At 37.1% G+C, this 27,012-nt stretch overlaps 3 protein-coding genes across 3 annotated transcripts; 1 reads left to right on the top strand and 2 right to left on the bottom strand.

Annotated features, from left to right (window-relative positions):
• Window positions 1–6,019: 6,019 nt before the first annotated feature.
• Window positions 6,020–10,045, bottom strand: LOC116297740 (uncharacterized). Its single transcript, XM_031706024.2, has 5 exons — window positions 9,842–10,045; window positions 9,270–9,453; window positions 8,268–8,483; window positions 7,559–7,738; window positions 6,020–6,665 (listed from the first exon to the last, which is right to left on the bottom strand). Exons 1-5 carry the CDS (start codon window positions 10,019–10,021, stop codon window positions 6,364–6,366), a joined length of 1,062 nt encoding a protein of 353 aa, XP_031561884.2. The 5' UTR covers window positions 10,022–10,045; the 3' UTR covers window positions 6,020–6,363.
• A 780-nt stretch (window positions 10,046–10,825) lies between these two features.
• LOC116297714 (LIM/homeobox protein Lhx4-like) lies at window positions 10,826–15,696 on the top strand. The gene is made up of 4 exons (XM_031705997.2): window positions 10,826–10,895; window positions 11,658–11,847; window positions 12,300–12,499; window positions 15,335–15,696. The coding sequence occupies exons 1-4, from the start codon at window positions 10,826–10,828 to the stop codon at window positions 15,694–15,696; spliced, it is 822 nt and encodes a 273-aa protein (XP_031561857.2).
• Window positions 15,697–17,541: 1,845 nt separating this feature from the next.
• On the bottom strand, window positions 17,542–26,163 carry LOC116297718 (neuronal calcium sensor 1). The gene is made up of 8 exons (XM_031706001.2): window positions 25,939–26,163; window positions 25,792–25,816; window positions 25,540–25,588; window positions 20,401–20,490; window positions 19,666–19,744; window positions 19,336–19,424; window positions 19,007–19,084; window positions 17,542–18,634 (listed from the first exon to the last, which is right to left on the bottom strand). The coding sequence occupies exons 1-8, from the start codon at window positions 26,000–26,002 to the stop codon at window positions 18,515–18,517; spliced, it is 594 nt and encodes a 197-aa protein (XP_031561861.1). The 5' UTR covers window positions 26,003–26,163; the 3' UTR covers window positions 17,542–18,514.
• Window positions 26,164–27,012: the final 849 nt, after the last annotated feature.

Genomic DNA, 27,012 nt, shown 5'->3' with positions numbered 1-27,012 from the left:
TGGGAGTTTATTCAATGAAATCGAGCTCATATACACGCAAGCAGTGATGCGGGCCGGGATTACGGGAGCGTTTGTTGTTGGTGGTGGGATAATAGCATTATGTGCCTATGATAATTTAAAAAAAGAAAGACGAAACAAGGCATGACTATAATTCCTGGAGACTTGGTATTGAACAATATCCAAAACGTGACAATGGAATTCAAGCTGGAGAGCTCCTAGTTTTATTAAAAAAATTTCTCGTCGTTTTCTCATTTATTATATTAGTCCTTCATTTTTGGTCTGTAGACACTGTTTGATGAGTTTATGAACGTACTGGGGTCGGTTTTTCGATCTACGTAAAAAATCCGGATTTTTTTGAAAAAAAACACGATTTCACCCCGTGTCGGTCTAAAAATTGCTCAAGATACGGCTGCGAATTACGCTTTCAAAAACATTCTCGCTCCAAGTGAAAACCCAAGTTACAATCAAATTTGCAACTGAATTCAAGAAAAGGGGTGTTGAGCAATTGTTCCAGGTGATTTTAGACGTTTTAAACTAAACTTTAGATAGAAAAAATTGCATTCTTCCAGCACAGTTATTCACAGTCTCGATTTTACCTCACATTTATAAAAGCGATTTTTCGCATGTGGCCATTCTCCAATTTTTACAAAACTCAAGCTGTACAATGTTCAAATGATAGAATAACACGAACTACAAAAATTAGTTTGGGTTTTTCCACAGGCCTTATGAAAACTTTATGCGAAGTTGGAAAATTTTGCCATGTAAATATGCAAATTAGCAGTTTGTTTACATCTCCACACCACAGATCACGGCCGCGAAAAAAGTCATCTAAAATAGTTTTAACAGCTTATTAATCCACACATTAGCCTATCTAAGGACTATCTAAGCATGATTGGCCTTTGTTATTATTTTAAACGATTATTTGTTGAAGTTAAGCCTACACTTCCGGTGTTGAAGACACTCAGCTTGCTTGCCTCGGTGGCATTCCATCGGTGCGTAGTAAACTTAGTAATCATAAATGACTGTTAACATGCTCTATAAACGTTACTATTCCTCACTAGTGGTATCCAGCTTATCACATAGTATTTTCACATACTGAGTATGCTTGAAAGTTTGCATTACTTTGTAAATAAGCAGGGATCAAACCTGTCAAAGCGGATTATGTGAGCTGATGGCGTGACAAACAACAGTTTGCGCGGAGCCGGACGTGACGTCGTTTGGTACAGTACGTTTTTTATTGCCTGAACATCTTGTGATTTGGCATAAACTAAAGAGAATCACTCGTTATCAAGATTTGTTTTTTTTAGCTGTCATATGTTTTCTTGCTTGATCGAAGTCATGTTTAAAATTGGTTACATGTATGATGAGTGCAGTTGTAGCCTGATATACAATTCCCCCTCCCCTACCCCACTAGCTTCATGGCTGTACAATAGATCGAATGTATGATAGACTCGCCTGGTTTCGTGGAAGCGTAAATCTGATATGAGACTATGAGAAAAAAGAAAATACATTTTAAAGTATATATATATATGTATATATATAACATTTTATGTCGATAGTGCGATTTGATAGAACTGTGATCTGAACATGACGCGTGTGTGGCCGAAATGTCCAGGAATTTGATAGTTTCAATCAAATTCCAAAAATTTGTTGTACATTACCAGGTAGACAAAAATAAAAGCAGCATTTAACAAAGTGTTTATAGTCAGTATAGAAATTTGTTAATTATGGTGAGCATCAGTTATGGAGGCTCGTAAATCATTTTCTTTTCAAGCTATCATTGGTGGTCATTGTGGGTTTGACCCAAAAGAAAGAAGTAGATCTGTCACTAACGTTCCTTTGACAAGATGTAAACGGGATATCGCCGAGGACAAACGATGTTTTAGTATAGTTGAAGTTGAAACCGAGGTCGAATTAATTCTCGCAAGAGTATGTATTTTTGAGCCCTCTAGAAACATAGACAGCCCTACAATCTGTCGGAATCACCGTGCGTTTGGGCGTCAGCTGGAAACGGACATCAGCGAAATGTTCTGTACCCGTAACTCTTTCTCAGCACAAAGCCGATGTCAAAAGGAATCCAAAAGCAGAGTGGGGTTTGAGCAAAAGTGGATCGAAAACTGTGTTAAAAGAGACTGGTGTTTTTCTTACTGTTGGTTCAGGAAGGTTGGTGGATTGCTAGCATTAAATTGACTAATATATACGGTCTATACGACGCCATGACTACTTGCGCAGTGCTCAGTCGTGAAATTGTGCAAGCTTGACGCTACTACATCATTGATTAGGGACTGGTCATAAAATATAGGGGGGGGGGGTGGGGGTGGGCAAAATCAGAATAGAATCACTGATTTTTATCGTGGCCCACATAAAATGATGCTGAAAATCCTGATGACCCATAACCAGTTTAGAAGCAAAATTGCAGGCCCACCCATTTTAGTTGTCAAATTTTATCAACAGCCCACCCCTTTTAAGGAGTTCAAAATTATGTGACCCACCCCTGATTTTGCCCCCCAACCCCCCAACCCCCCATACTTTATGACCAGTCCCTTACACATATAGAAATAGTCTTGGGGAGGCCAACGAAGAGAGTGAAGTTATCTTACGAATGGAAGAATTGACTTTGTTAAGTCGAACAACATGAGGGACGCAAGCTACTTGATTGCAAATCGATGTGGGATGTGGTTCGATGATTCCAGTTAACTTATTATATAAAGTAGTTCTTTGATGTCTGAATTCCATGAGACATTAGGATGCGTTCATAATGTATGGCAGAGAGTGGTGGTGAGGGGGGGGCAGATGAAATTTAGGGGGGATCGGAAAAAGTTTTACCAATAAAAAGGGGGGGGGGGTGGGTGGTTTGAAAACCTTTTTTCAGAGAAATGGGGGGGAGGGGGGGATGCAAAATTTTTAGAAGAAGCTACGAGAGTTTGCCAGGGGGTGTATTATTTTTTGGGGGACTTTTGGGTGGTCTTAAGAATTGTTTTGTCATTTAAAGATTTCATCTGCCCCCGCCCCTTCTGCCATACAATATGAACGCAGCCTTATTCAAATCGGGGTCTTTTTGTCGTAAAGAACAATATCATTGAAAGCTCATAGAGAGTCTTGATAACGAGTGATTCTCTTTAGTTTATGCCAAATCACAAGATGTTCAGGCAATAAAAAACGTACTGTACCAAACGACGTCACGTCCGGCTCCGCGCAAACTGTTGTTTGTCACGCCATCAGCTCACATAATCCGCTTTGACAGGTTTGATCCCTGCTTATTTACAAAGTAATGCAAACTTTCAAGCATACTCAGTATGTGAAAATACTATGTGATAAGCTGGATACCACTAGTGAGGAATAGTAACGTTTATAGAGCATGTTAACAGTCATTTATGATTACTAAGTTTACTACGCACCGATGGAATGCCACCGAGGCAAGCAAGCTGAGTGTCTTCAACACCGGAAGTGTAGGCTTAACTTCAACAAATAATCGTTTAAAATAATAACAAAGGCCAATCATGCTTAGATAGTCCTTAGATAGGCTAATGTGTGGATTAATAAGCTGTTAAAACTATTTTAGATGACTTTTTTCGCGGCCGTGATCTGTGGTGTGGAGATGTAAACAAACTGCTAATTTGCATATTTACATGGCAAAATTTTCCAACTTCGCATAAAGTTTTCATAAGGCCTGTGGAAAAACCCAAACTAATTTTTGTAGTTCGTGTTATTCTATCATTTGAACATTGTACAGCTTGAGTTTTGTAAAAATTGGAGAATGGCCACATGCGAAAAATCGCTCTTATAAATGTGAGGTAAAATCGAGACTGTGAATAACTGTGCTGGAAGAATGCAATTTTTTCTATCTAAAGTTTAGTTTAAAACGTCTAAAATCACCTGGAACAATTGTTCAACACCCCTTTTCTTGAATTCAGTTGCAAATTTGATTGTAACTTGGGTTTTCACTTGGAGCGAGAATGTTTTTGAAAGCGTAATTCGCAGCCGTTTCTTGAGCAATTTTTAGACCGACACGGGGTGAAATCGTTTTTTTCAAAAAAATCCGGATTTTTTACGTAGATCGAAAAACCGACCCCAGTACGTTCATAAACTCATCTAATAGTGTCTACAGACCAAAAATGAAAGACTTTTATTTTTTGACTGTGGCCGCCCCGTGCTCGATATTTCTGGACAGTCGCTCGTAAACTGGTATAAACTGGTGCTCTACCAGACTGTAAACAGAATTACTTTTCCTATTCTTATTGACACTATTAAGGAAGTACAATGATTAGTTAATTTTAGAAACTTTTGAGAAAATTCTAGAAATGCAAGTTAAATGTTTAAATATTTATAAGTGGCCATTCTGGGAAATTGTTAGCAGTGATCAAAACCATTTAGTCGTATCTTTAGCGTGACCGTCCCCTAAGGAAACTATTTAGCAAGAAATTTTGCATAAGCAAAACGAAACAAAGAGACCACAGCCGACTACTAGATAAAATACCGGGTGAGGAAAAAACTGGGTCGAGATGTCATTGCAGTGCATTGTGGGACTGTTAAACTGCTCAGCGGTCTTTCGCCACACGAGTATAAAAATGGTGCCGAAACCACGTTCCGTACCCAGTTGCGACGTATGTTCCTCTTCGGTAGCTTGATTTTAACATGGCTGAGCACAATCCAGAAGGATGTCCCAATGAATCAAATCCTTGGCCATGAAAACCAGGAATTTTAGTCGGGTTTTTCGATACATGTTCGTGGCAGGATTAGTGCAGTTTTCGTATGACTGTGAAAAATTCGGCACAAACACGACCATGACACGACAAGGGATACGCCAGACCAATCACATTGCACGAGAATTTACTCTCCATCCAATCAAATACCCGGAACACGGCATAAACACGGCGGGGACACGGTCACGCCAAGGTCAGGGCAATGCCAGACCAATCATATTGCGCGTGAAAAAATCAGTCAATTAAAATTCTAGAAAGTATCACGGTCACGGCACGTCACGCTTACGGCACTGAGCGTTTCACAGTCATACGAAAACTGTACTAACTGTTTTATTAAGTTTGATTAACTTATTAGAAAGAAAGTAATCGCTAACGAAGCCACGCCGGTGCTGCTTGGCACGGATAGTGCAGCGGTAAATACTTAAGCGCACAACTGATTCAAACTAGAAAGACCGTTGGTTGGAAAGGACGTTTTTACTTCTAAAACAAGTGAGCCCTATTTAGTATCTATTTAAAAACAAAAATATATCAGTGAACTCTATTTAGTATCTACGACTAAGTGAAACAAACACACCGATATATAACATAATCCGTCTGTCCTAGCGCCCTTGTACTAATGTGTATTAGTCATATCTATTTCACGGGTTTGGTGACTTGGATCTTACTGTTCGACAAATTCTTTGGGCGCCATCGCTGTGGTGAAAAGGAAACTCTATATTCAATTTATAAAGCCAGGAGACAAAGTGACACTAGAAGATGAGGGGAAAGGTAAACAGCTCTTCAAAGGTTTGATATAGTTCGCCGAGCCTTGTCAAGAGTTGGTCAAAGGGGCTACAACTTGCTGTCCAAGAACTGCGAGCATTTCGCGAGACAAAGTAACCCCCCCCCCCCCCCCCACTCAACCGGGATATGTGGGAATCTGGTGGGGATTTGTTACCCCGGGGGGGTACTCCGCCAGGATTTGGGTAGGGGTAATCCGCTGGGATTCTGAAAGGGGTACCCTGTTTATGACAAAAAAACTCAAATTCGTAGACCCTGTTTATGACAAAAGGTATAATTGATTGCACTGAGTTCCTGTTTCAATTATCATGCCAGCTCGTGTATCGCTTTTTGAAGACCATAATAACCAGTTTCGGTCAATTCGAAAGTAGAAACCCTGAATATGACAAGAAACTCAGGAAAAAATTTGGAACTTGAGTGAAATTGCATACCCTGTTTATGACAAGAAGCTCGAAAAACCATACCCTGTTCAGCGGATCATCTCCGTATAGTCCATATATGGGAGTACCCCCCCCCCCCCCCCCCCCCCCCCCGGGTTTGTTACATTTTTAGAAGCTTTTTGGCCAACTCCCCTACCTAGCTAGCTACGAGTTGGTATTTGTGAATACCATGAGTACGGATGCGGGGAAAAAGGCCTATTTTGTAGCGCAGGGCATGCATGATTGAGGGAAAGATGATGAGCTTCCCTTCACTTTACTCCATTAGGAGAATACCTGGCTAATATACAACTTACAGCTAACACGGAGGCTACTGCTCTTTTGATACCTTTCTTGGCACGTGCTTCATGTGGTACCACCTGCTCTAATTCCTACTACGTAACACTACTACCGTCACTCCAAAACCAGTTTTACCAGTTAAACTACCATTATAGTGTTGACCTTCAAGGCCTAAGCAAGATTTTCCCCATGGTACCTCGGCTCTCAATAATGTCATGCGCCTTCTTGACCTCAGATAAAGAAAGAATAATTGAATCACTTAGCTTCACATCACCCTGAACTAACCACTGGAAAACCTCTGAGCTGCGCATGCGCAGATCCTTGACAGATGAAACATACGAAACCAGTGAAGGGCGCGTGACGTAATGGGATGCTTTACCAAGGGTAGGAATGTCTACTTGGTCAGGAGTGCCAGATGATGACCCGTAACTAACCATCATGCCTTTAGGAGCAAGGCATCCAAATCCTAGAGTTAGACACAAGAAAATGAAATGAATTCACAGTGTCTTAAATAAAGCACATCAGGAGAGCATAAATAAGAGAGGGAAACATCTTAATGACGTGTCCATTGGGCTATTTTTAGTAACCGGATGCAGTTTAAATTTCCCCTTACCCCACTCCTGTGCGTCATCAACTTATGTGCGAGCACTCTTTCCGTTTATTGTTTTGATCCAGGTTTTGATCACTAATATAAGAACGAAACTGAAAGAGTGCATGTGTGCAAGTTGATGACTCAAGGGAGTGGGGTAAGGCAAAAATTAAACTGCATCCAGTCACTAAAAATAGCCCAACTGGGAATTTACTTGGCAAGCGCACTATAAAGAAGTTTCCCTCTCTTATTATATTCTCTTGAGCACATTTAATAAGTGGATGGCAAATATTGGTATGATATTTTAAGCATATGTAAAAATTCTAATGGGTTTTAGAGATTTAGCAACCAAGGCCAGATGGTAGTTCTACAGCCCAAACAGTTTTACAGCCCAAAGCAGCTGATTGAATTTTGTGCACCAGACACAAAAGGCCTTGGAATTGGCATGAATGATTACCAGAGGGGTTTCTTTAAGTTTCATTACCATTGGTTTAGAACCAGATAAATAATATCACTGGTGCCGATTGCTGGGTATTTTGTGCCTGGGATGCACAGAGCCCAGAAATTGAACCTGGGTCACATTGAGTGAGAGGCAGAGGATTTGCAGTGCATAGAATGTGTCCTAAATTAAATTACCACTAGCAGTATAACAACATCAACTTGAAGTGGATTTTTGCTAGTTTGATTCTAAAATGGTAATAGATACACTTGTCTGGGTCATGTTCTTATAAAAAATAAGCTACACAGAGATTCTGCAACTGCCGACATACCTTTACTGAATGTGTCTTTTCCAACACTATCATAAATGACATTGACTCCTTTACCATCTGTTATGCGCATAGTCTCTTCAACAAAGTCTTTCTGTGAGTACAGGATGACTTCATCTGCACCTGCAGCCTTGGCTTTGGCAGCCTTGGCTTCTGTACTACATGTACCAATAACATATGCTCCTATAATGAGAGCAGGGATATAAATAGGGATTCAACATTGTAATATTTGTACAATATTACAATATCTGTACCTACCTCCCACATAGAGGAGGGATTATAAATAGCTAAGGAGGGTCTGAGGAGGGTTTATTGTATAATTCTAGTACATACCATACCTTTCCCATAGAGGGGGATTGGAATTTCCAAAGGGTGAGGAGGGTCTGAGGAAGGTATATTACATAGTTCTAGGAAATATCCATCCCTCCATCCCTCCCCCATGGAGGGGGAGTGGAATATTCAAGCGAGTGGGCGATGAGAGTCTAAGTCAAGGTATTTATAGTTACCAACTAATCCGTGAAACACTAATTACTAAATAGTACAAAATAGTGCTAATTAAACAATAGAAAACAATGGAATTTGCATGAAATTGTGCTATTTAGTATTACTAAAGTTTCACGGTTATATTGTTTGCACTCTATTATTATTATTATTATTTATAGAGAGAGAAATTTAGAGATGCTACTAGGGGTGGTAGACCTTAAGCCCGTACCTGCATGTTTAGCAACTTGACACAGAAATGAACCAGTGCCGCCAGCCACTGCATGAATCAAGACAGACACACCAGGTTTCAGATGTCCAACAGACTTGACCATATAATGTGCCGTCATGCCCTGCACCATAACACTGGCTGCCAAGTCAAGGGAAATACCTTCTGGTACAGGAACCACTCTGTTTGCTGGAATACAGCTGAATTGAGCATAAGAACCTAGAAATTGTTTAAAACATGGTTATCATTTTAGAACAATTGAACCAATTGGAAACCTAGGCTGCACAGGGTTTGTAATTTGACTTTCATGTTATAATTATATCAGTAAACAACTAGATAGCCATTATCAATACTTGAATGGAAATTCTTCGATTGCAGTACGTTATGTCATTGTGGCATAAGATTTCTCATTAGCATCCATTTTTAACGGTACCACAATGGCCACCATGTTTTTCTCTTTTGACTCTCTTGGGAATTCTTGCAACCCATCAATAAAGAGATATGTTGAAAGGCTATTGTTTTCTGCTGCTTTCCGATTGGCTCCCCTAGCTACCAATTGTTTTCATTCTACAACATGATTGTTTCCCCTTGTCTAGGCTGCTCTGGTTATAGTAGTGGTTGTATTGTCATGTACGGGAATAGTCAGGGGAATTTTATTCAAATTTCAAGTAATCGGCTAGTAGTACCCTATGATAGCATAAATTAAACTATAATAAATATTTACGTGCACATGCTGATGATACATCATTTAAATATGACTAAATATGAGACCACCCAACCGAATTCGCTTTGTGGTCTAGGGGTTAGGCTTAGGGTTAGGGTTGGGGTTGGCATTGTAGTAGTTCTTTGGTGCCGAAGGTACCGAGATCGATTCTTGGTCCCACTTGTGTGTTTGGAAACCTATGACGTACTTCGTTAATCCGTACACGACGATAGTACCATAGTAGTCACACTGTAAACCCATGTCTAAAATTTTCCAGTATGCCTGTAGGGCTTTAATCTTACCTGCACCAACATGAAAAAATGCAACTCTAGCACCAACATCCACTCCCTCGGTGTCTGGTCCTAGCTTTTCTACAATCCCTGCTGCCTCTACTCCTAGGATTTTCGGCAGATCTTTAGCATTTCCAGCCATTCTGTGGTAGACATCAAGAAAGTTCACACCACTTGCAAGGTTTTTAATGAGCACCTGAAATTCCATATTTGATATTTATAAAAACATTATTTAAGTTTTAAAGATTGGAACTTTCGACAATAAGATAATTATCACGGTGGCGCAGGGCCAAGTTACATGTTATGCATGATTAAGGCAAAAATAAGAGTGCGTAATATGTATTTTAAACAGAGGGTTTTCATGTGACGTCATGGCAGCCATGTTTGAGTGCAAAACAAAAGAACTTTTCTTCTTTGGAAATTCTCTTAAAACGCAAAAATAATAATTTGCATAATTTGTTCCTGGCCACACACATGGCTTCTGTGAAAAACCTCTGCTTTACAGCCTATAGAACGAGTCACAATAGATATAACGAAAGAGCAGTATAAAAGCTCCCTGTGGCGATAAATCAGCATGCCATTACCTCTCCCTTCCGTGGTTCTGGGATCGCTACATCTTCATAGCAAAACTTTGACGATTCACCATATTCATGAATGACTGCTGCTTTCATAGACATGTTTGCTTTGTAAATATTCGATGGAAGAGAGGCAAGTCTACTGAGAGAAAAGAAGAAAGATGACCGAGGTTTGCACAATTTTATCATCTTCTGTAAAAACCTGGTAGGCGTTCCTGGAGGTACCGTTAGTTACCAGGGTCGTTCAGTTCTATAAGCCTTTTCATAGTTTAAGAATCGATTCCACTGCGCATGCGATTTTATCCCGAATTTCTCACCTTCTTTTGTTTAATTAAGAACAAAAGAAGGTTTAGTCAAAAGAAGGTGAGAAATTCGGGATAAAATCGCATGCGCAGTGGAATCGATTCTTAAACTATGAAAAGGCTTATTCATAGACTGAGACATATAGACAGACAAAACGACAGACAGACAGTAATACGGATAGGATAGACAGCAGTACGGATAGGATAGACAGCAGTACGGATAGGATAGACAGCAGTACGTTGGGAATGGAAATTAGCGCAATTTAAACTCTTGGAAATATAAATAAATAATTTTGTACAAAGATTACAATTAAATTTGCTGCACAGATTGATTTTAAAGATATGATGATGATATTCTAGTGACGTATATAGCTCCCTTTCTATATAGACATTCTTAGGATCAGATTTCGATTGCGCGCGTAACCTTTATCGCGAGGAGAGGTGTCCAAATCTACAACTCATCTCCACTAGGCAGGTTTCGAGCGCGCGTTATTCACTACGTCAATCTTTCAAACACTGAAACTCCCAATAAGACATCAGACGTCATTCACGACACTTCGGCACTCTTTGAAATAGACCCCAGTAAACCACGTGAGCAGACTGCCGAAAATCACGTGACCTTTGGGCTATTAAAACTGCCGAAAAGGCCCGAAAATTTATTCTTATATTCTACTCTCCAAGTCGATCGAATATGGAAATAACAGAAGAGCAGTTGGCGACTCTAAATGCCTCCACTGTAGAGCAGCAATCAAATAATGTCGGTACGTAGCAATTAATGTATTTACTTTACTTTGATTTCTTTTTTAATTTCATTCTACGAAAGAATTTATACCTTATTTTATGCCCCAACTTTGAATTGTGGGAGCCCAGAATTTTTTTCTGAAAGAGGTTGGATTGTTGTTTTAGAGCGTAAAATCTCTTGCCCAATTGAACCGCCCAAAAATTATTTTAGTGCCTCCCTACCTACCTGAAGTAAAATTCAATACTCATTAACTGAAAATGAAATAGGACACAATCGTTCATTTTTTATAGAAAAAAAATTAAAAGTGGAATATGAGTTAAGCTAGAGGACTACGCTAGCCAGCCTCTCTACGTTACCTTGTCTGTCAGTCATAATCTATTCATTTTACTGGCCAGTAGTTGGCCTGTTGCCTGTTCAGTTCTTGTTTTGCTGTTCTAAACAATCAAGCCTCAACATTCCTCAAGCCATGAATAAAGAACGAAAAAGCAACTAAAAATAAATTGACACGACGCGATTGTTTTTTTTTTTTTTTTTTTTTTTTTCGAGCTTTTGATATCAGATTAGCCTTCTGTAGTCATATGCGAATTCAGTTTTTAAAGTTTCGCGACGTTCTGGACAGATTTTACCAAGGCTTTGAGGGAAAATAAAGAAAAGAAGAAATATGCTGTGCACTGGTTGCAGTGAAAGGGAAAACAATCTTCTCCATTATTTCTTATTAATAGCATTACGAGAACTTATTATTCCTTTGATTCATGTTTACTTTCATTATTCTAAATACCAGGAATGAAGAACTCTACCCCTGAGAAAATATGTAACGGCTGTAAAATGGAGATTGCCAGCAAGTTCGTGATGAAAGTAGGCGATTATTTCTGGCACCAGGAATGCATGGCTTGTAGCGACTGTGCCGAACATCTTGAGCAGAAATGTTTCTCAAGAGACGGGATGGTATTCTGTTCTAAAGATTTCTACAGGTGGGTAAGGCAGAACCAGAAAACTCACTTTAGTTTCAAGCGGGGGAAAAAAGACTCAAGTAAAACAAGATGGTGGAATTACTTTATGGAAGAACACGAATTAGCCGTCGAACGATAAGAATAAATTTGTACCAACATTAACATCAAAATTCATATACTTCTATCCTTTTTTGTTTTTATTTTTGGCCCCTAATAACCAAGACCACCAACGAGTGATTCAAAATTGAATTCCTCAAAACGGTTGCCAGTGTCAGAAAAGTTGTCGAGATACTAAAATTCAACTATTCATTTGTTTCGCGAAAAAAGTAATTGCTATTTTTTCCATAAAAATTTATCGGAAATATTTTAGCACCGTCGAATTCGTTGCTCAATTCATTTACTGAAAATTAAGTAATCTCGCAAGAGTTTGATTTTTAATTAACTGTATTGCCTTTCGTGATGTTTGTTCTCAGGCGTTTTGGACCAAAATGCCCTGGCTGTAACGATATCATAAGTCCTACTCAAATCGTCCGTAAGATCAATAATCGAGTATACCACATCAGCTGTATGTGTTGCATGGCTTGCAACAAGCAACTTGCTACAGGAGACAAGTTTTACATGCTGGAAGACGGCCGAGTTATTTGTAATGAGGATTATACAGAGAATGACCAAAGTAAGTATAAACTATACTGACTTGATATTCAAACCACGAAAAGAGAGAGTTTCTATGCACAACCCTAGGGAAAAAATCTTCAAATTTCACGAGGAAAATAAAAATAAAGGAAAAGGAAAAAGGAAAAATAATTTACGAAATTCAGAAGATTATACAGGGAAGGACCAGAGTAAGTATACTTGACATTCAAACCATGGAAAGAGAGAGAGAGATTCTCTGCACAACCGTAGGAAAAAATTCTTCAAATTTCACGACGATAAATATGAAAAATAATTTACGAAATTCAGAAGATTATACAGGAAAGGACCAGAGTAAGTATACTTGACATTCAAACCATGGAAAGAGAAAGTTTCTTTCCACAACCATAGATAAAATCTCTTCGAATTTTGATAACGAGAAATGCAATCTTGTTTACAAAATTCCAAAATAAAATGAATGAAAAAATCTCCTAAATGACAAATAAAAGGAAGATAAAATGATAGATAATGAGTTGAGAAATTTATTGTTGAACACTAAAAATAATTTAAGTTTATTTCTGTAAGTATGACTTGACAGTCTCGAGCCTTGGTATCGATAGAGCGGCAAACATTCGCGTTCGCCGAGTATCTTAAAACTAAATTTACTTAGGCCGAAAATTTTCTTCTTCCCAAGAAAAAATTAAAAAATACTTGAAATATTCAGTTTCAAATGTGTAAGTACTGAAAAAAGAGTTTTTGGGAGTTATTCAGCTAATTAAAAAGCAATTTCCTGAGAGTACAGAGCACGAGACATGTAATAGATCAATAGGTCCTCAGTATTTATAATCTTCAATCATTGATAGCTAGTTGTTTGTAGAAAACACGCTGAAAGCCGATCATTGACCACTTGAAAACACTGAATAAGTTTTCAGTGCTTTTGAAGATAATTTTCAGCCAAAGAGCAAAGTCGTAGAGTTGGGTATTTGCATTTGAAAGAAAATGGCCGACAACGGCGTCCTTATTAGGATCGATCGTCGCACGCGCCACCTTGAACTAAAAATCAATGGTTCTAAAAAGATAATGCTAACGCCTGATAATGAATATCTTAGACACCCATACACGATAGACAGGTATTTTATGATAAAAAGACTAACGATTCTAGGAAATAACTACGGAAAACGATATTGCCTACTCTCAAGATCGCCCTCTCTTATTATTTAAAATATTAAATAATTTTTGTAATTTTATAGCTGTTATTTACAATTTGGTGGATAATTTTTTTCTAGTTGTTGCTAAAGATTCTTGTCATTTTTACTACGATGGCACGATTGCAATGATCATATATTTTTCAAACTGTTCCACTAAAAAATGTTTTCCCCGTTTGTCGGTTTGCGAAGAGAGAAACAGAGAGAGCTGAAAACAATTAGCGAGGAGAGAAAAAAATTACAAAGATTGGCAAAGGAAAATATATAAATGCTTGTTCCACGATGGCTCCCCTTTTTTCAAGATAATCTTTGAAAGGCCGAGGTCTTTGTTTGTTTGTTTGAGGTATTGCTTATCATTCCAATTAGAAAACGATCTTTTTGTTTAATTATTTTGAACCTCTTTGTTGAAAAGAAAAGAAACAACAAACATCGACTCCAAATTTATCAAGTGTTCATATAATTGCTGAAATCCACGTAGTTAAAATGAGTCAATTTTTTTTCGCATTGCACTATTTTTTAGTCTATTTTTTCCTAAATATACCCACATAGATATTTCGAAGTCCTGGCCAATTTTGGAGTCTTGCAAGTTCCTGGAAATATTCTTCGAATTTTTAAACTGTGTGTCTCACTAGCTTTGCAGACACTTAAATAAAGATATATTTTTTTAGTTTTTATATTTAAGGTTGATCGTATTCAGTACATTCTTATATTTTGTCTGCTTTTGGCCAGATCTTTATAGCTTTATCCGATCTTACAGTATCTGAAAACAAAGCTCAGCCCTTCGACCTTCAAGTGCACTTGTCTCGAGAAACAAAAGTCGGTGTTGTCAAAACACAAATTTACAGTGAAAACTTTGAACGTGGCTACACCATAGTCACACAGGTGCACTGTATATGAAACAACTTAGAAAAGCAAACAATAAGGACCAAATTTAGCACTAAATTTAAGTCCTATCGTACAGTGATAATATTTGGTTAAGTTTTCGTAGTCTAAGTGTCAGTCAGTGATTTTCAGTTGACGAGAACGCTGGCTAACACTGGTAGAGGGCCCGTACTATGGAGTTCTGGTTGACAAGTATGGCAACCATTCTTTTCAGTTATTTTATGTTTTCTTTGTATTATTGATCAAGACGAGAGTAATTTAAGAGAAAAGGAGTAATCTTAATTAGGCCGGATAACGACACATGTTCACCCTTTAGTGTTTTTGTTACCTCGACGCATGTATAGAACAACAAACAATTAGACTCTTTTACAAAGAGTTTTGAACAACTATAAAGCGGTATTGAGCGAGATAGTCTTAATTATCCTTACATTACAACAAAATGGAAATTCCAGGAAAACTGTTGCATACTTGACAAGATGAACCTTGGTAAGCGGCTTTCAATAGTCAGAATAAGTGCTATTCAGTAGAACTGATTCAATTCAATTTTATCCTGTATTACTATTTTTAGAGAGGTCGACGCCAGCCCTAGTTTTTAAAAAGAATGGATAACCTTTATGTATTTCAATCAAAGACAGTAGAAAGGAAATAAGTATAGATACATTCAGCTCACATACCAGGAAATGACAAGTTACACCTTCGAATACACACTACAGGTGCTGCTGTCCAATCATCACAAATCTGCATGATGCACAGTACTATTTGGTTCATCCTTACACGTAATATTTTTTTAGTTTCAGATTCCAGCCAAGAAAGAACCAAGCGAGCCCGCACATTTATCAGCACAAGCCAGCTGTCGTCCCTCAAACTAGCCTACTGCGCAACCCCAAAACCAACTTTACACGAACGCGAGCGAATCGCCAAGGAAACTGGACTAGACATGCGCGTTGTCCAGGTCTGGTTTCAAAACCGGCGAGCGAAGGACAGAAGGATCATGAACAAGGGCCGGTTTCCATGGCTACAGACAGCAAACCGCAGGGCTAGGTCACAGTCTTGGTCACCTGGGGTAATGCGTTTTTCTGGCATGACAGAGGAAGGGGAATTGGATGGTAAGTTCGTGTACAGTTCGTACAAAACTCTTAACAAATATAACTAGCATTTCCTTCTAATATACCGCATGTCCTGCCGTTTTGTGGCGTCGCATGCTTGTCAATCTATGCAATACTGTAAAATTCTATCTGTTCTAAAATCTATTTCCACAGATTTGAACGATCTTCATCGTATAAAGGAGGAAGTGTCGGGCAATTCAATCAGTTCTCTCGTACAGAATAATAATAAGATTCTCATGAACGAATACCAGCCTGAGTCACCGGCAAGATTTACTGAAGAGCCTTTGGCTGCTCAAAGTAGTTCTCTGCCTTCCCAGATGGGGGTTCCAGCAGACCCAAGGATGATGTCTGTGAATACACCGCGCATGGCTGGAGAAGGCCTAGGTGGTGGGGATGGCCTAAAGTTTGACTACACTATGAATATACAGAATAGAATTGAAGGGAACACTGTTAATAACAGGTAATCAATTAGTTTTGATCTTTTAATCCCAAGTTTGGTCTAAATTTACGTCACATCTTATTTCCGGGGAAAATACGCGTCCCACATGGAGAGGAGTGACGATGCGTAGCAAACGATCAGCTGCAGAATTGACGAACCGGGTATGCTGGTCATATCAAGGGGTTAATCATATATGGTCTAGGGGGCGACTAACCTCTCCCTTAGGCTTCGGCTGAGCTTCCTGATCAGTCTGTAAATCCAGGGATAGCGGTGTCGGGGCCGAAATCTCCGGCGTAGCCGTAAATGCTTCGCGCTGCCATACGACACTCGATGTCTGGAAGTATGGGCCTAAATTATTAGTCAATGAAAAATAAAGATAACACTCAAAAAAGTCGTCTTCCCAGTGAATGGACGTTTATATTCATCGATTTTGGGAGGACGAGATGAATCTTAATTGCGCATGCGTGTCTTGTAATCTCAAAGGATTTTCAACTCGCGGTTAGATAACTCTACTATTCTATCTAAACAGGACCTTGTACAAAGATATACCAAATGGAACAACCTTCAACCAGAACCTACCATTTTGGCCTGACAATCTCGATCAAGAATTCAACTATCAAAATCTGGATGCGAGCAGTGTGCACGATAACATGACGTCACAATTCATGCAGCAGTCGCTGGACAACCGTATACAGCAGGCTCAAGGCATTCAGCAGATAGCAAGGAACTTTTGATTATTTTGATTTCAAAACTAAGATTTTAAATTGTGAATAATTTTTCTACACGCTTATTTATCACCATCACCATTAACACTATCATCATCATTACCACCATCATCATAGCCATTGTCAGTGGTGCGAATAAATGAGCCTAGGTTCACTGTTCCCACGGGTGCGAATATGTAAGAAACCTATTAGCGATCACTTCTCTTTCGACCTGCTAAGGCTGAAATACTCTTATGAGTATTTTAGTAATATATACAGTATGAGTGGCCGTGTTGTATCAGATATACAACCACGAGGCATAGTCGAGGACACGAATACTGTATGACTTATCAAACGTCTAGGCTAGTTCCTTTGTGTTTCACTAAAATTTTCAAAATTAAAGTGAATTTGGCCAAGAAAATCCAACTTAAATTTTATGCAAATGAACACAGTTTTGTATCAGATTTACAACACTCTTCACGATCGTGATTTCTGTTGTTTTCCTCGTGAATTATTAATGGATTTGATAAGTGGACTTACTGCACTCCCCCTCTGCCTGCAGTTGCACCCTTTTTTCCCGTCCTCCCCTCCCTCGCGCTGCTGTGGTCCTTTGGAAAGTCCCCGAGGTCTGTTCCCATAACTTACATTCATATATGTGTATAGTAGGACCATTGGAAATGGTTTATCATGACGTATTTAAATATACTAGACTTGCAGGAATAATACTCGTAAAGTGAAAAACATGTCCCTGAATATTACAAGATTTATTAATTAATAAATATTTTAAATTATTCAATCAATATCAATAAACATTTGTAACTATGGCAATAACTAGATTAATGACTAATAATTTAAATGTATATAAATAGTTGAGCCAATCATCACCATGACAACCAAATCACTGAAACACCGAACTGATGTCAATTTGAATAAGCCATATAAATATGTGTTATCATCACTATAGCAACTAATGAAACCATGACAACGAAATCGAATAACTTAGGCGACCTGTTACTATAGCGACGTTGAGCTTGTAACTACATTTGATGTATTTGAATAAATACAAGGAATTACCATGGGAACTGTATCACGTGGTAAAGTGCACCAATCAGGATTAAGTGTTGCTCTGATGTTGGGAATGCTGTTAGTCATTATTTTCGTCTTGAGACTGAGATTAGGATCAATAATCTATTAACAAGGTATATCGGAGGAAAATGTGACTTAAGATGAAATACGAATGCAAGAAAAGTAAATAGCACCATGCTATTATGCTAAGTATGGCCCGTTTATCGTCCATTCTGGTATTTTTCAGCATGCTTTGCCGAAAAGCTTAATTTCAGCTGCGTTATCAGTAAAGTTAATAACAGTAGAAACAACACTACAGCAACGAAAAATAAGAACCGCAAGAATAAACCAAACCAGCTGTGGCAGCAAAAACGACAAAAGGGCAATGAAAATGGTAGTTACTCCGACGAAACCAAGGGAGTAAAACCTCACTAAAATATCATAAAAAATAAAATCTATGGTATAAGAAAAAAGTATTGATGATGTCGAAAGTCTACTGGTTAGAGTTTGAAATAGATAAGATAAGATGGTGGAAAATGAATGTAAAAATCCCCAAAATAAATAGAAATTCATCAAGTAAGTGTTAAAAATGAAACGAAAGATGAATCTAAAACTATTTGATCGGTGTTGTGTGTGGAGTGAGTGAGTCAGTGAAGTTCACTCGGCAGTGGGTAGTACGTCTTCCTGGGGAAGGTCGATAGCTAGCGCCTGAACGATCCACGGATCACATTTTGATCCTTCTCGAAACTCTTCCATTGTCAAGCGGCCATCGTTGTTCTGCAGAACAATTTTTGTTGTTGTATTAGTTATTTTGAGGTTGAGGGAAAAAACTGGGTCGAGTTGGGATTGCATTGCATTGTGGGGCTGTCCTAGGCGACATATTTCCAAGATGGCGGCTTTTCCTCTCCTAAAACAGCCCCACAATGCAATGCAATGCCAACTCGACTCAGTTTTTTCCTCAACCTCGTAAAGGCTAATAAGGGAGCGTAGAGGAAAATATTGTGCTTGAGAGACAAAAGTGAAGCAAATTATATGTTCATGTTATATATTATCATTATATATCAATTCAAGGAGTGCCAAATAAAGATATTTGTTTGTTTGTTCAATTCTTTGTTCATTCATTTATTCACTCGTTTGTTTGATACTTACTTGATCCATCTGTTTAAATATTTTGTCTACTCTCTTTTCTGGTGTGTCTTCGTCTTGTGGAAGGTCGATGATGTTACCCTATAGATTCAAATAATGAACTCAATAACTATACAATCGCTGCGGATTCCATTGCGCTGATTGGCTCACTCCATCATATTGAAGAAGCGATGATTGCCTATTCCGTGGCGCTGTTTGGCTGCAAGTGCAACCGGGTTTCTCCTTCCTTCTAACTCCATCCCCACCCTATCCCACCCCGGTGCCGGCACGCCACCATTTGCGCATTTGAGGAGAAAACACTTTCAAAGGTCGTGTAACAGTCACTTGCTTACCACCATACTGTAAATAGCCTTGACAATGCTCAACATCTCATCTCTTGTTATATAACCGTCTCTATCCAGGTCATACAGGGAAAACGCCCCTAAAAAATGCAAACGTTGAACAGCATGAAATATAAATTAAAAAGGAAAAAACTAAAACCCCTTTGTGTTAGTTTGTTGGTCCTCTTCTTTGTTTCAAGGGATTTTTATCGGAGTTCTTCGCTTTTTCTCCCTCCGCAAATCTTAATACTCAAAATTCTTGTTTTAGGTTGGCGTCAGCCCAGAGGTTGTTACAGGGTTTGATTTATAACACTGATGCTTCAAATTAAAGAATATACATACATTCAAGTTTTTCATCCAAACTTCCTCTTGAAGTAATAGACAAGGCTGTGATGAACTCCTTGAAACTGATATGGCCATCCTATAATGAAATACTGTAGTTAGAGGACTCGGCGCCAACACCGGTCATAATTATAAAATAACTCTTAAAAATCTCACGTATCTGATTGGTTGGGAGCGAGTGCTCCAAGAGAGCACACAACACGCGGGCACTTTCAGTTGCGTCATTCCCATTTGAAAATAACGGCTATTGTAATTTGTATTTTATAAAAGAAATAAAAAACTTGCTTGATAGTGCTACGCGTCGTGCTTCTTCTAACACTTCTCTCGTGTTCGGCTAACCCCCGCGCGCTTTATAACTGCACACAGCGCGCTCGTTTTCTATTTCTTCGATAATGCTCCTACGCTTACATTATTTACATACATTTTTAACTTGGTAAGCAACATGTAACAAAACCCTCCCCAAATGTTTTAAAATAGACCCCTTGTAAGTGACGTCAATGCAGCTCAATTTGGAGGACAAAAAAAAAAAAAAAAAAAAAAGAATTTCAATCTCTTGAGAATTGGAAACCTATTGTTATGTCCTCCAAATTGAGCTGCGTTTCGACGAACTTGCAAGGGGTCTACTGCTGTATCTCTGGAACATGTTAAAGTTAGGTGCTGTTATAAACATCTAATTTTCCACGTTTAAACTAATAATTTCACCTTCAAAGCATTGTGTTTCATACGTATACTTACTGAATTTCGATCAAATACTTTGAAGACAAAGGCTGCAAATTTGCTGGGATCCCCAAACGGGAAAAACTGTTGATAAATTCTTTGAAATTCCTGGGAAATAGTAAAATAGTGTTATAATAGAAACTAGTTATAATGGAAGACAATAACATTTGGCTAGGGCTGTTTTGGAGAGATGGAGAGGATGGAGGGGATGGAATCGAATGCTTGGGGGGAAATAAAATTACATGTGGGAGAAAAGAAATGGGAAAGTGAAATGGGAAATGGAAAAGGGAAAGTGAAAATGAAATAGAAGATGAGAAACCATGATGATATTTCAGAAAATATTATTAACCTTTGAGTCACAGTCTGATATGTCATATTTCAGTTAGCAAGTTAGTAGGGGGGTGGGAGGGGGGGTAGGGGTTGAAAATGTCTAAGAAGACAAAAAGCAGAGTAAGGAGGTGGGGAGGTTTTGACAATGGTTACTTTATAGTATTGGGGATATTCTTGGTTTTCACCTACGTCATCATGAATTTCAAAAGCGTAAATTCGCATTATAATGAAATAAAAGTTATATATTCTTGCAAAGCGGTCCAAACTACATATACTGGCCAAATTTTAAGGCTGTAAAGCATTTCGTTGCGGAACTATAGGCAAGTAAACATGACGCAATTTTTGGTTAAAATGTATGGAGCGGCCATCTTGGTGTTCCAAGTTGGTACACCATCATGGCGGACGAAATTCCAAAGGCTTAAAATGATGGAATATTTCATATGTTTGGCTATATTTCAATTAAATATACTTTATATAGATATTTAAAACGTGTCTAAGGGAAAATCTTTCAACTAGAGTAAATTATTTTAATATTTTCATCGCTATTTAGATAGACGTGACGGTATTGCGTGACACAAACTCAACCTTCATAACTCGGGAACCAAACATCGAAATGACTCGAGATTTTTTCTTGTGACTTATAACACTGATTTCTAAAACATATTTGAGAAATACCTTTATACGAGCTATAGTTTAGATTTTGATGTTTTGATGACGTCATGTGAAAACCAGCAATACAATAACTTTAAGAGGATATAAAAATAAAGAATAATTTCTTTGGATCTTATACATGCATTTTGCTTAGAATTTTATTTTTACTTGAAAAACCGATTTTATTTTCATTTGTTATCTAAAGAGGATTATCTCAGCTCTAAGAATGCTCTCTGTGAGAGTACTACATTATTTGTTATTAGAACTCCAACTAAGCCCTTAAGCCATCCCTGGGGATCAATTAGTCATAGCAATGAAACCCTATTTTGTTCAAAAACAACTTCACTCCACCCTATTTTCCACTAAGCTCATAAGATGACCTAATAAAAGCTTGAAATACAACCCTGCTTCTCAGATGTAATTTGTGATAGGATAATGTCTGATGGAAGAGGAATAAAGTCAAAATAAGTGGCTGGTTTTATTCATAGTTGACACATAGCTGAATATCCCTGACAACCAAAATATTTCTATTATCAATATTAATTTATTTCTGTCAGGAGATTAGATATGCTAGACAATACAAATACACAAGTTTTAGCAAGTTTCACTGTAGTATCAGAATAATAATAAATTAAGTCTAATCTAAGTTTTATCTCCAGCTTCAAAAGCATGCAATGTACATACATGTTAGCATAATAAATAATTTGGCTTTAATAAGCACAATAGTAATTATAATTCAATTCCTAATACATCTAACTTTTAAAACATGGAACAAATACAATGTTACTGACAATATATAGTTTTATGGACCAATTTATCACTTAACGACTTATTTGATATGTCTGCAACTATTTTACATTTTTAGCTGCCATATTTAAAAAATTTTCACTTTATATTGCCTAGTTGCCATTTTATATGAGAATATGGAAAACAAATTCAAAGAAGTTTAGTAATAAGGCTTCACAGTTGTTTTAATGACAAGCTGATTAAGAAAGACGGTGTATAAACAAAGCCTGTTTTAATGAGAAAGAGTGTGAAAGAAGCTGTCCATTATAGTCTAGTATCAATAACCAAAGTAAACAATAAAAAGTCTTGACTCAACTCTTCCAAATATTGTGAAGAATAAGCATTGTCAGAAAAAAGACAACTCCCTCGTATAAATTAAAACAGAATTTGAAACAGATTTGAAAATGAAAATGACTTTATGAAAAAAATAATTGGAGCATGTTTTTATACATTCATAGAGTAGCCAATGACAGAAATGGATTTTCAGATACTAGAGACTGGTATATAATTGCAGTATTGTGTGGTTGTCAAAGATCAAACAAGCATTTTATAATTAAGAAAACCTAAATAATGACAGAAATATTTGAAATCAATTTTAACAGTACTTATTTCAAGAGCATGAGACTGAGTATTACTAAGGTAGATCTATGTAATATTATAATATAAACATTATGTATGAAGTATTTGAAATATAACATGCATGCTGTTTGGCAGGATAAAAATATATTGGAGATATTAAAGTGTGTGCCGATTGGCTGGCTATTTAAGTTTTACAATATTTTAAATTGTATATACATATATTATACACTGAGTAATATCAGAGGACAGAGACACATGCTGGCACAATATCATTCAAAACTATTTTATAAAAGCAATATAATATTGCTGCTTTTGTCTCTGTACTGTGATACAAACAACCACACTGGGATCTGTAACAATCAAGAAGCAAGAGAAAACACTTGGCTATGCCTCATGTTTCTGTTTGAGCCTGCTTCTCTCATTTTACAGTTCCTAGAATGCACAGTCATTTTATACCCCTTAAATATAATCATATCATTTTGAGCAGTTGGTGTCCCCGATTAGTATGCTCACTTGTGACAAGCTAGTAGAATGACACATTAATAAAGCGATTGATTGATTGAGCCTGCTTCTCTCATTCTACAGCTCCTAGAATGCACAGTCATTTTATACCCCTTAAATATAATAATATCATTTTGAGCAGTTGGTGTCCCCAATTAGTATGCTCACTTGTGGCGAGCTAGTAGAACGACACATTAATAAAGCGATTGATTGATTGATTGAGTTAACATTAAACCAGAAATTGGTAATGACTGAGGTAAAACTGACCACCCGCTATTTTAAGCCCTGTATATTATATACAAGGCAGGACTAATAATTTATAACTTGTCTCTGATATTGCACAATCTAAAGGGCTCAAAGAAAGCCAAGCCAAACAAATGATGAATTACAATTTCGCAGTGAGAACTATTTCCCAGAGGATTTCAGCTGGAACAACTTACAAAAAATTCCAGAAAGGAATGTTCACAAATTTATGGCAACATACTAAAATTAGTTAAATATAATGAGCTGTAATTAAATATGGAAGTGCAATTAGTATGCAAATTGCAAGTTATACCACAGATCAAGTTGACAAGGATTAAGAAGATAAGATTAAGTCCCTCACTTGGAAAAACAAAAACTATAAACCAAAGATGCCAAATAAATGTAGCCTCGGATATAATAAATAACAATATTAGATAAATCCTAAAGAAATTACTCATAGAATAAATAAATTGATTCAGAAAACCCTGGATTGATTTAAATTCACAGTAAGTTGTACTACATGTATTCTTTTGGGGAAAAAATAAATTGAGATTGAAGTTTTGAGTTGGGCTTGTTTTTTTTGAAACCACACAATATTGGAGTAAAAGTTCTGCAAGACAACGGGCACATTTTGTATTTTAGAAATATTAATCTGAATCAACTATTTATCACTAACTAGTACAGAAATAAAATAAACACTTTGCTCAGTATATGCTTCTCATGATTATAATGATTTGCAGAACTTTTTTTGCTGGTGTATGGTGATGGATCTCGGCAGAACGAAATGCATTAATAATGATTTGGGCTTGATGCATGTTATGGGTTGTCAAGGATGTTATATTACAAATTACAGGGGTACATACTGATTACTTTGTTGTGAAGTGCGATCGTCATGATTACTGATCGATACTGATTACTATAATTGAAAGGGACTAGGAACAATGAAAATTAAAGATGTTAAAGAGAATAGAAGAAAAGAGAGAAGGAGGTGATAATGTAAAGGGGAAATATTCTAGAAGGAATTCATTTTTAAGAGTGAATGAATGAAAAATTATTACAAGTATGGGATGTATACTGTACCAGAAAATTATGAGTTTCTGACTACAAGTACAAATGGAGCCTTCTGAATTTATCATAAAAAAAGAAACCAAAAATAGATTCTAGTGTGGGCATGCTCTCATTATATTCAAAAAAATCAAAACAACTTCAAAACCTTACATTAGTGGGTGGTTCACTAAACATTGTTTTCAAAATACAGAGTGAAAAAAAAAAAAAAAAAAAAGAGGAAAAAGAAAAAAATAAATCGAAATGTTATTTCCCCCAGGAACGAAAGAATTATAACTGTGACCACATATCAAAGTAATAGTAGTAATAGATATCGGTAGTTTCTGATAAGAGACAGTCAACCAATACTTTTGATTGGCATATAGTGCGTACATTGATAAGCTAGTAGCTATAAATAGCTACACTCTATATTACTTGAGCAAAACATCTCATTTATCAAAACCATGAAATTGATCTCAACAAACTAATATTACAAAACATGTCCAAAATAAAAATGAGTAGAGTTTTTAAAAAATCCGCTTTGAATTTCCTCTCCCCGACCCCCCCAACCAAAAAAAGTTCCTGTCTTAAAAAATTAAATTCCCCCAAAAAACCTGAAATATTTTCAAATATTTTAGTATGAAATAAGATATTGCGTAGAGTAAAAATTTAAATTATTCATTATTTATGATACGAGTAGTTTATAGAAATAATGAAGGGAAAATTAAAAGGATGAGCGATTTAGAAAATTGTGTAAGAAGTGTGATTCAAAACATCTGGTCATAGCTCTTTTGAAGAACAAATTTTCATTCATCGAACTACTTTAAAAAATCTACTATTTCTCTTATTCTGAGAGTAAAAACATTTCATTTGCCTTTGAAATAAAGGAATCATTGTTTTTGAGTTCAAACTCCAACGTAAAGAATTCAGATTTTCCCCCCAAAAAAATTATACAAATATTCTGATGAACTTCCTTGATATATTGGTTTTGTACGGGTTTATCTGAAAGTACGTAGTTCTTACCTCTTGTTTTAGCTGCCCTGAAGGGCAGTCTTTCATAAAATCTTTATACCTAAAGACAATAAACGAAGCTATTAATGGAAAGGCTTTTTAGTTTTGTTTGCAGAAGAGAGTAAATCTAGCTCACTAAGTTTATTATTCACTTTATTCATTAGGAAATTCAAGGCCGAAAATATCCCGATATCTCTTTTGAAAACCACAAAGTAGCTCTCTAATACACGACCAAGACATGTGGTGTATCGATAAAACACTCACCATTTATGAAGTTCCTTTTTATCGACTGAAAAGCAGAGAAAAAATTAATGCTTTTGAGCAATTTTCAAGAGTAAAAAAGTTCCACGCGGCAATTCAGTTAGAACAAATGACAGCTTATTTAAAACCTTTAAATTCTAATAAACTTACAATATGTGCACTGTAGAAGCTCTTGTGTCTCCTCAGGTGAGAGTTTGCAGCCTTTTTGACCCATGTCGTAGTGTTTAAGGATTTATTTTTCTCATTTTAGAGACGTAAACTCGACCTTGTTGTCGTCTCCGCCATCTTACGAGGACACCCACAATGCAAAGCTACTCACGCAACAACATTACATTCTATAACTAGATAGGGAGGGGAGGGTAAGTCTTTATGCTTTTACAATGAGATTACAGGTGATTTTGGACGTAAACTTAATTTTTATATCAAGATTAGCTATCCATAACAACACAAATTATACAATCAAGATAATAAGAAAACACGTCTAGCTCCATTAATTCTATTTTTGACTTGTAGTTTCGATTTTTGATTTTAAAATCTTGTGACTCAACGCAAGTTTAAACTTGATAAAACATTTCAGTTTTTGAAAATTTGATCTCAAACTCGTAAATCAATAACCACATCAAAGTAATTCAAGGAACGAATTAGTGAAGAGTTCTCGCTACTAAAGATTCAACAAAAACAAAAGCTAACAAAAACAAAAACGACTGATAGCGGACATGGCGGGAAATTGCGCAGTCAGCGCATGCGCACAAAGTTGAAACTATTTTTGTGAAAATTGGCACAAATATTCAAGATGATTACAATTCAAAAGTAGGAAGGAAATTAGCTAGACCTGCTTATGTTTCTTTCTCTGTTTAAGGTGTTTATAGTACGCGCAGTCTCTACTTCATTGAAATCGATACGCCTCATAATTCCACATATTATTACATAATCAAACAGTTATTGAGTTCGGTTTTGAAGACTTCCTATGAAGTGTGCGCAAACTAACGACAGCTCGGCACGCAATTACTCGATTCCATTACAACCAAAAGCACGTTTAAATGGGCTAATATCCGCCAACACAATTTTCGCGTTTAGTTATTGAGTTCGGTTTGAAAGACTTTCTAAAGAGCGTGAAAACTAACGACAGCTCGGCACGCAATTACTCAATTTCATTACAACCCAGATTACCACCCAAAACTAATTTAAATGGGAATTATATCCGCACAACACAGCGCGCGTATA

The sequence above is a fragment of the Actinia tenebrosa genome, unplaced genomic scaffold (assembly GCF_029948245.1).
Source record: "Actinia tenebrosa isolate PJP-AT-01 unplaced genomic scaffold, QUT_ActTen_1.0 PGA_scaffold9__36_contigs__length_13948895, whole genome shotgun sequence".
NCBI lineage: Eukaryota > Metazoa > Cnidaria > Anthozoa > Actiniaria > Actiniidae > Actinia > Actinia tenebrosa.
Note: the sequence above shows the minus strand (reverse complement) of the source record. Positions and strands in the feature narration are given on the sequence as shown.

Bases quoted from the DNA above. Each gene is read 5' to 3' on its own strand.
- LOC116297718 (XM_031706001.2), bottom strand. From the start codon at position 26,002: ATGGGTCAAAAAGGCTGCAAACTCTCACCTGAGGAGACACAAGAGCTT. The intron at 25,589-25,791 runs GTGAGTGTTTTA...TATTGTCTTTAG, and splicing joins AAAAAGGAACTTCATAAATG to GTATAAAGATTTTATGAAAG. The intron at 18,635-19,006 runs GTAAGTATCAAA...ATTGTTCTGCAG, and splicing joins TATTTAAACAGATGGATCAA to AACAACGATGGCCGCTTGAC.
- LOC116297740 (XM_031706024.2), bottom strand. From the start codon at position 10,021: ATGATAAAATTGTGCAAACCTCGGTCATCTTTCTTCTTTTCTCTCAGT. The intron at 8,484-9,269 runs GTAAGATTAAAG...AACAATTTCTAG, and splicing joins ATTTTTTCATGTTGGTGCAG to GTTCTTATGCTCAATTCAGC. The intron at 7,739-8,267 runs GTACGGGCTTAA...CTCTCATTATAG, and splicing joins TCAAGTTGCTAAACATGCAG to GAGCATATGTTATTGGTACA.
- LOC116297714 (XM_031705997.2), top strand. From the start codon at position 10,826: ATGGAAATAACAGAAGAGCAGTTGGCGACTCTAAATGCCTCCACTGTA. The intron at 10,896-11,657 runs GTACGTAGCAAT...TCTAAATACCAG, and splicing joins GCAGCAATCAAATAATGTCG to GAATGAAGAACTCTACCCCT. The intron at 12,500-15,334 runs GTAAGTATAAAC...ATATTTTTTTAG, and splicing joins TTATACAGAGAATGACCAAA to TTTCAGATTCCAGCCAAGAA.